The 8996-nt window shown below is 36.1% G+C and overlaps 1 protein-coding gene and 1 pseudogene across 1 annotated transcript; one reads left to right on the forward strand and one right to left on the reverse strand.

The window, feature by feature from the left end:
• Positions 1-225: 225 nt before the first annotated feature.
• LOC103967139 lies at positions 226-825 on the reverse strand (annotated as a pseudogene).
• On the forward strand, positions 825-2328 carry LOC103967138. Its single transcript, XM_048581110.1, has 2 exons — positions 825-1354; positions 1526-2328. The coding sequence occupies exons 1-2, from the start codon at positions 1145-1147 to the stop codon at positions 1631-1633; spliced, it is 318 nt and encodes a 105-aa protein (XP_048437067.1). The 5' UTR covers positions 825-1144; the 3' UTR covers positions 1634-2328.
• The last annotated feature ends 6668 nt before the right edge of the window (positions 2329-8996 follow it).

The raw sequence follows: 8996 nt of genomic DNA on the forward strand, positions 1-8996 counted from the left end.
AGCAACTCTATTAACACGCATTAGGATACCCATCATTAGTTAAGCAAACAACATTTGTGATGCAGTTCATCTCAAAACAAAACTGATCTTGTTCAACCCTATACAGTAAATTATAAACAGCATCACCATTTACATGAAATAGGGACAATAGTCAGTTTCGAGGATTCGAAGTTGTGTGACAAAGCCCACCAATAAAGAAAATGCCTCAAATCATATCATGGATAATAAACAAAAACCGAAATCTGAATGCATATATGTAAGTAGAAACCAATTTCATCATAAATTCTTTAGGTTTTAATAAGCAAAACTAAAGATTGTAAATTCAAAACGATGCTAAATAGCGTAAGAGGGATAACAATAACCAAAAAAATATCCATGTTTCCAGAGACATGAAAATGCAAACAAGACCTAGGTGTTGGTGGCTCTGGTGTAGATCTGCCGGCTGGCGTGAGCCGAGACCATCCGAATCAACCCTTGGGCCATCAACTCCCTGATCGCCTTCCTCGCGAGCGACCCGTTGATCCTGAGGCGGTCAGAGAGAATGGAAAGCGTGATGAGCTTGTACTTGGGAGCCTCCATGAGTAGCTTGTCGTAGGTGCCCTGGTCGAAGAGCACCATGTTGTTGACCTTCTCCTTTTGCTTCCCTTTGCTCTACTTCTTCTTCTTTTGCTTTCCTCATTCGGACTTCGCCAGCTTCAACGGCGGCGGTGCTTTATCCTTCTTTGACTCCTGAAATTTATGGAACTCAAATTTTTAGAGGCATTTACATAAATAGGTAGAGATCAATATGGAAGCTAAACTTGGTTGTGGAGTTGTCCGTACCATTGGATCGGTTTACGGCAATAGAGGGAGGAAGAATGAGAAAGATGACGGTTTGGGGCGGGAGAATGAGTGAATGCGAATGAGATGGAGGGGGTTGGGGAGCAGGTAAGATCAACTCCACCAGAGGCTATAACCTGGTGGACAGGCGACCCAAAAAAACCCAATAGCCTCCCTTCCTTGCTCCAGCCAATGCGGATTGGGCTCGGGGAAGCCTAGTGGACAGGCCAGGCTGGAATAAACAGCCCAAGAGCCTGAGGACCAGCTAATGCCAGGCTGACGTCAAGGTGACGTCAACCACGAACTGTAGAAAGATCGGGAAAAAATGGCTTTAGGTTACGGCCCCAACGACGCAGCCTGCTTCAGGTTCTTGCTCATTTTGTTGGTGACATATGGCCTCATGGCGGCGTTGGTTCACTCCATACTCACCATGCACTTCATCAAGCCTCTTGAGATCGACGCCCCTGATCGTTTCTCGAAAGCCAGAGCTTTCAAGCACGTTCGAGTCTTGACCCAAGAGATCGACGGTCGCCAGGTGAGCTCATTTTTCAATGCCCTCACTGCATTTTTCTCCCTTTTTTGTCCAAATTGAAGAAAAAACAATTTGAGATTTTTTTTCTGGGTTTGATTTGAATTCGCCATTATTATTGCTATTGGAAAGATTGGGTACACTGTTTGGTTTATGGGTTGAGGTACTTATTTGCAGTTTCCTAATTTGTTGATAAGAAGGGCGTCCTGGCTTGACAGAAGCTGCTCGATACATTACAGGGCAATTGGAAATGATAAAATTATTTTGTATTATTTTATAAAATAAAAAATATTAATATATTATTGCATATTGCCATGACTATTCAGTTTATAGGTGGAGATGCAAAAAGAAATTACTATTCATTAAAGGCAATTACGGTTCACTAGAGGAGATTGAATAGGAAGTTGCCCTAGAGGGCCTTTGTCACACTGGAGTTGCTCTAATAGTAGGAGGACTAAATTTAGAAACTAAATTTACAAACTAGATTATTTGTCACCAATAAGAATAAGCATATTTATCAATGTGTAAGGAATAAGCCAATCATCAACTTTCATGTTCTTTAGTTTTCAAAATTTTATCTACAAATTTAATCTTCTTAGCATAGAGCAAGGCTTTCGTTGCTATCGTATTACAAATTTACAAGTTTCTGCACCATTTGGGGCCCCTTGGGTTTGACAGACCAAGCCACGCATGAAATTAAAGATCCAAAATACTTGGGTCTAACTTCTCTCACATTGCACCATGAAGTTTTGAAATTATATCAATTTATTGGGTGCGGCTTTCATGGTCCTTACCATTTTATTGTTCAGGTATTTTCTAAATGAATTTAGCATTTTTTTTTTTTTTTTTTTTGAAAAAAAAAATTCCATTCCATTAAGAAAAGACAAAGGTTGTGATTGGGCCAGCATATATTAGCCGGCCAACACAAAGGATTGCAAGCAACCCAAAAAAATTAGGAAACCCCAAGTACAAAATAAGCCAAACCCAATAACCGAAACAAACATAACATAAACCTTAATCTATATAACAGCTGAACACCACCGCCGCCACGAACATTTTACCATTAGCCACCAAGGGCAATAAGGAAAACAATCGAGTGGTTAATTCAATCAAGATATCGCCACACAAAACTTCAATCATGTTGTTGGAAACAAATTCGCAAACATCTGCAAATGGAGATCCAACGAAATTGTTCATAATATACGACGAGGGGAGAATAGGGTTGATTGGGCGATGTGGTTGAATCCATATTGGATTGCTTGTATATCTCCGAGAAGGAAAATCAAACCACAGATGTAGTTCTAAGTAAGAATGTTGTGATGAGCAATGCATCGTGAACCATCCTTGACGAATAGCCTATGGTGAGGTGTCAAGGAGATGAGTTCTCCATGGACATGTCTAAGTGCAAACGACTGCAAATATGTAGGATGAGCATATGTTAAGCGTAGGGAGAATATGTGTACACTGGAGCGAATGAAGAGTCCAGAGAAGGTGAAAAGTTGTCTGAGAGTCAAAATAGAAGTCTCCTAATAAATACCCAAGCTAGAGTATTTATAAAGATCTTGAGAATCCTTGTAGGGAGAGTAATCCCAATTAAATTGAGAGATTATCTAAGAGAAAATCTCGGATAAGATATTCAATCCTTGTAGGATTTATGATTACGCTGACTAATCCCCAATATATCCTAATATGACCTGAATTAGGGTTTTCTTACTTGCGAGACAAGTGTATCTTCAATGGGCTTAAGCCTAGCCTATCGGAGTAAGGCTGTTGGTCTACGCTTCATGGGCTATGGGCATTCCAGTTAACCTTGCCTCCCAAGGTGCCACGTGTCATGGTTCCCAAAATCATGGTTCTACTATTGCCCCTAACTAGGCTTCTAAGAGTATACTCAGCTTTGAAGATGGATGGTTACCCATAGGCCATGCGTGAATCATCTCGGAATAACACCTCCAGAATGTGCAATCGGGTCATGAGGAATACGAACCCAATATTTTGAATGAAAGTACTTACTAAACAAGCTTCAATGTTTTAAAAAAAGTCGAAACAAAAACTGAAAATAAAATCGTTATCAAACCGTCCATTATTTAATCTTGTGCTTAGTTTCTTGGAGGTTAATTTCCAAGACATGACGATTTTGCACTGAACCTGTTTATGTTCATTTAGATACATGTTTAAAGTGGATAGTTGTTAACGATTGTGTTTCCTCATGGGAAGATATGTCAACACTTTAAATGCCTTCATCTAATTTCTGCCCACAAAATGACAAATAAATATATACATACAAAATTAAAGACATTATGTATTTAGTGGAATCTAAAGTCGGCTAATTCAAATCCAACGTGTGCGTTTTGTGGTTTGCATAGGAAATAATGGATAGCAAATATGAAATGCTCAATCAAGGCGGGAGAAGAATTGTGTGGCCTTTAGCTTTTCAAATAAAAATTCAAGAGAACTTTTTCTTTCCAACTGATTTTGATGTTAGAAAACATATTCAGCATTGGTTTCTGAATTACGGATAACTGTACCTTTGTTTCATAAATTATTGATTACTTTTCAGCTAAGATGGTCATTGAGATTATCATAACTCTTCAATTTCGTTCGTGAGATTTAAAATCGATAAAAGTGATTCCTGAGATTGTTCACCGTCAATCATTTTGGTCCTTCTGTGAAAAATTTCCATTAAATTGAAGAACAATCTCAAAAACTGCTTCTATCGATTTTATATCTTAGAAACCAAAGCGTGAAATTTTGCCAATCTCATGGATCATTTTGGATAACTTTATTCTCAATGTTATGTTATGAGTCATTATAAATTCCTAGTTATGTATAAATATATGAGTGAATTGATAGTCTAATAACATTACATGTTAAGACAATTTCGGCAAAACAACATGTACTTTTTCGAGTCAACTATTTCACGGCATTTATAAATTAGCCAATCAGTTAAACTCCAGGCAATCGGATCTCAGCTGATTAAAATGATAAAGAAACATGTAAGAAATTAACAATTTGAAAAGAAGATTTAGCGTTCCATTAACCCTAATAAAGGGTCTTTGTTTTTTATTTAACAATAATTAATTAAACTGGGTGGCTTTTGTTAGTTGCAACCTTATCTCTTCTCCAAAGTCTTTACCAGCAAGAAAAGTGGCATTACCACTAACAACAAAAGCTTCTAATTGAATCAGCCCAACATTATATATTGTGCTATGGATTGGATAGGAGGACCAATTTTTCCAACAGGACTCGGCATTATTTTTTAAGATTCGAAAGGCATCTCTCTCTCTCTCTCTCTCTCTCTCTCTCTCTTCACACACACACACAGTTACACAAACACACACACTCAACACGCAGAGGATTGAAAAATGTAACCTATAAAGAAAATGGAGCCCATAGATCTAGCCCGTCTGAAGTTAAAACCGCACCCGATAAAGGAGAAATTCTTCTGTGTCCGGACTAGACCGCGTGTCCCGACGGGTCAAGAGACAAAAATCATCATCTATCCCATTCCCTTGATTTCGTTAGGTTCACCGTTCTCATTTTGTGTCTCACTCCTTCTCACACCACTCATAGCCCACCACATTATTTGACAAAACAAAAAAAAAAATCACAAATTCAAATATTACAAGTAGTACATTACACTAAAGCTAACAACAAAACCAAGCCTCCAATAACAAGGCCATTGTTAGTTGAAGACTTCACGTTTCTTCGAACACTTCCAACGAAAAAACTTTGAGAGTTAAATACTGACCATAATGCTTGAGCCTCAGCAGTTCTTGGCTTTCTCTATCTGCATAGACATAAGCATATGTATCAAAAGGAAAAAAAGTCTTATACTCTTCACTAGGAAAAGTGAATAGATATACAAAATCGAATAACGTACACAAGATGAATTCTAAACTTTTCTAGAACATCCACTGTCTATTAATTACATAGGTTTCTCTGTTCACAGCACAAGAAATAGTCTATCTTATTCACAAACGAACAATTAGCTTCTCATACCAACTTTTATATACCCATATGCATTTCATGTGGCAAAAAATCTAAGACCTCACCACAAAAGCAGCCTGAAGATTAGAAATCATAACCGGGTACTCTCCCTTCTCATCATATTCAACAAAATCCTCAGGCACAAGTCAGTGTTCTCAAAGTTTGTGCCATTCGACTACAAAAGAAAAGAACACTAGTTTAAGTTTACATAAAGATGCAATACAATTAAATTTGGTGACAAATGTTATTACAAGAGACGGGGTCAAAAAAAAAAGTATCTCGATTATCTGCAGTTCCCACATCTTGAATTTGTTGTTCTCATAACATGATATCTAAAACTACTAACCATAAGACATTTATACAAAAGCCTCATTCATGAAATATAATGATATATTTATACGAAAGCCTTACCAAGTTATTAGGAGATTCTCGTTCAATTCATTATGTACATTAACAACAATATTGTTGTTTGTAGTAGTATTGATAAGAGGGCCTGAAAACTTCCCATTAACTACTATAACCTGCAATCAAAATTCCAATAAAAACAAGTAATGCAAGTCAAAATTCTGATGTACTTAAATAATTGCTCAGACTCCAAACAGAAAATTTTCCCGACTTTACGGCTTTCAATTTTCCCGACTTTATCTCTCAATTGGGAAAATTTTAAAACCACTTAGCTGTGGCGCGCGCGGGGGGAAGTAAATAATTTTAATATCCACAAATATTATCAAGGCGCTAACAAAAATAAATAAATAAAAAAACATCAAAAACATCAACCACGGGCCGGATACGTGCTGAAATTTAAAAGCAAGCACTACACGTGGTGATTTTTGATAACTAAGGACAAAACTGATTAAAAGCAACCCGATGGTTAGTGCATGATGATTTGCGACGATTGGGTCTTATTCACATGGACTATGATTTTTTGAAACTTAAGAATTTCATTAATAAATAAACCGACGGACATCATCGATATGGAATACAATTTCAAGATTACAAATGCACAACACAACAAAACTTCACTCACTTCTAACCTAATAAAAGATAATGCTCATAAGAACAAAATCGTGCATTACTTTCTAATGAACTTGCAAAGGACAACAGTAGTACTTTGACAAAGAAGCCCTACTCTGAGTTATCAGGAAAAGATCCCTATAGTCCTTTACCAAATCAGCACATAACAAACTCCTCAGAAATACAATTCTTCGATCACAAAAAATCCATACCTAACTAACAATTTAGATAAGCTTACAAGGCCTAAACCTTAACGGTTGGATTCAACACCCTCCACGCACATAAAGTAAACACAATACTATCAGTTAAGTACATGCAAAGACAAACGACAACAAACACGCCTATGAATTCCCTTAAACCCGCAATGACACCACAAGGGAAAGATCTGACCGCCCCCTGATTATTTTTTAATCGTTGAGTAGCGAAACACACACACACACACACACACACACACACTCTGTCCTTAATTGTTAGAGAAAGTTAACAAATGTATGGACAAATTAAATTGTCTTAAGCCCCTGTAAATAATATTTTATTCTTTAGCATTTCTTTGCTCTTAAAATTGTGTGCTATTAGTAAGTGGTAAATTGTCTTAATGATTAGAATCCATCTCTTTAACCAACTACATTATGAATTCAAATTTTCCCTCTCTCCTTAGTGTGGAATATCATGTAATAAAATCAAGTATTAACAATTATAATCTATTGTTTGCTTGCAATTTGTTCCAAAAAAAAAAAAAAACAAACAAACAAAATTTTTAAACGTTGGTCTTTAAACAAAAGTACATTTTGTTGATAATTAAATCAATTAAGCGTTTGAACATACTAGATTTATTGGTATCATTAAGTAATGCGAGTTCTATTTTGCTAAAGCCTAATAAAAGTCGCTTACACTGCTTTCGAGTCATGGGGTATATGGTCGTTATCCACCATAATCTCTAATTACGTATAATTCCGTGACGTTCACAGGCACTGTGCTTCTATAGTTCTATTGATTTTTAGTTTTAGGGTTTCTTTTTCCTTTGTTTTGGGGCCCAAGATTTTTCTGGTTCTAATTGAAGGAGAATTTTCGAATGAAATTGTCCTATGTTTAAAGAAAAGTAACTGTAATAGATATCCAACTTGACGGGTCGTAATAGATGTCCTATGTTTGATTTAAACCCTAACCAATATTTTGCAACAAATGATAACATTTTTACAAGAGAAATTTTCTATATTAATTTCAATTCTTAAGTCTCCGTTCAATAACTTTTTTTTTTAAGTTATAAAAAATAAAAACTGATTAAAAACAAAAAAAAATTGGCATGCGGTAGAACCCTAACAAAAATGTTCGTCTCCCGAAGATACATTCCTTATTTTGTAGTAGTGCTTACGTCAATTTTGTAATAATGCTTACGTCACTCGACTATAGATTCCACTCTATGATCAAATTACTCTTGGCGTGAATTAATCTTTCTGTATCAATTGACTCGTTGTTATTCACCAAATTACTTTGAGCTTTGTTTCTATACTAGTTGGCTTGAGCTAATTTTGACAAAAAAAATTATCATTAGTGTGTGTTGATCTTTCTAGTCCAAGACTATATTCCTTATTTGTATAACTCTAAACCACCTTTGTACCTTCTTAAGCAGCAGAAAACATTCATTAGAGTTTCCTTACTGCTCTTAAACGTATTTCATATCATGTGATTTACAAAGAGATAATCTTTTTGGGTAAATACCACGATTGAGGAGGAAGGTGTAAAACAACCAACATTGTGATTCATAACGTGCCACTTAGCCTCGTGGTCCACAAGTAAAAGAGAGGGATATTATTTTTGGTGGGTCAATTAGGTCACGGAAGCAACTGAAAGCCAAACTAAAAGAAGAAAAGGTAATGTGGCAATTAAAAAAAGTTATTTGAAGAAAAAAAGAAATGAACTAAAGCAAGAGAAAGTTAGGTCTTACTTGGCACATTCTTAGTGAGTAAGAAATTGAGCCTGGAATCTAGAGGACAGCGATATGGATTTGTATCTGAGTTTGCCACCTGGAGAACTCCATTAGATGGACTGTGGAAGTCAAGAACCAATAATTTCTAAACATTTTTCCAAATTATTTTCCCACTTTTTCTTTTAGTAACTTTTAGTTCAAAGCATAACAATACCTAATCAAAGTTCACAAGAATGTGCTAGTATGATACTAACAAGGTCTTTGCAATTAAGTTACTCAAAAGATATGCAAGAAAAATGTCATGAGAAGAAAGAAACGAACATGGAACATCTTCCACCACTAGAAAGAATTTTGCCGATATGCAGTTGGTATTTTCATGTTTGTTTGTATTACAAGGGAGAGGGGAAGGAGGAATCAAACTTAGAAAGTCGGGAGCATAACCAACTAAACTCTAATTCCACCGCATGCTATTTTCTTATGTTTTTTTTTAACAAATGATATTATTTACACTAAAAGGGAGGGAGAGGGTTTAACCTCACAATAGACTAGTAATAATGTTGTTCAAACTCGTCTTTAGGCCTCTCATTTACAAGTAAAGATGAATACCTTTAGACCATAGCACTAAGTGGCTTTATGTTAATTGTGAACAACTTAACATTTACCTTAGCAAAAAAAGTATTTAATTTAGGGTTTAGGGGCCAAGGTCGAGAGTTCAAT

This window comes from the organism of the source record quoted next, unplaced genomic scaffold (assembly GCF_019419815.1).
Source record: "Pyrus x bretschneideri cultivar Hongxiangsu unplaced genomic scaffold, Pyrus_bretschneideri_v1 Contig16, whole genome shotgun sequence".
NCBI classification, from domain to species: domain Eukaryota; kingdom Viridiplantae; phylum Streptophyta; class Magnoliopsida; order Rosales; family Rosaceae; genus Pyrus; species Pyrus x bretschneideri.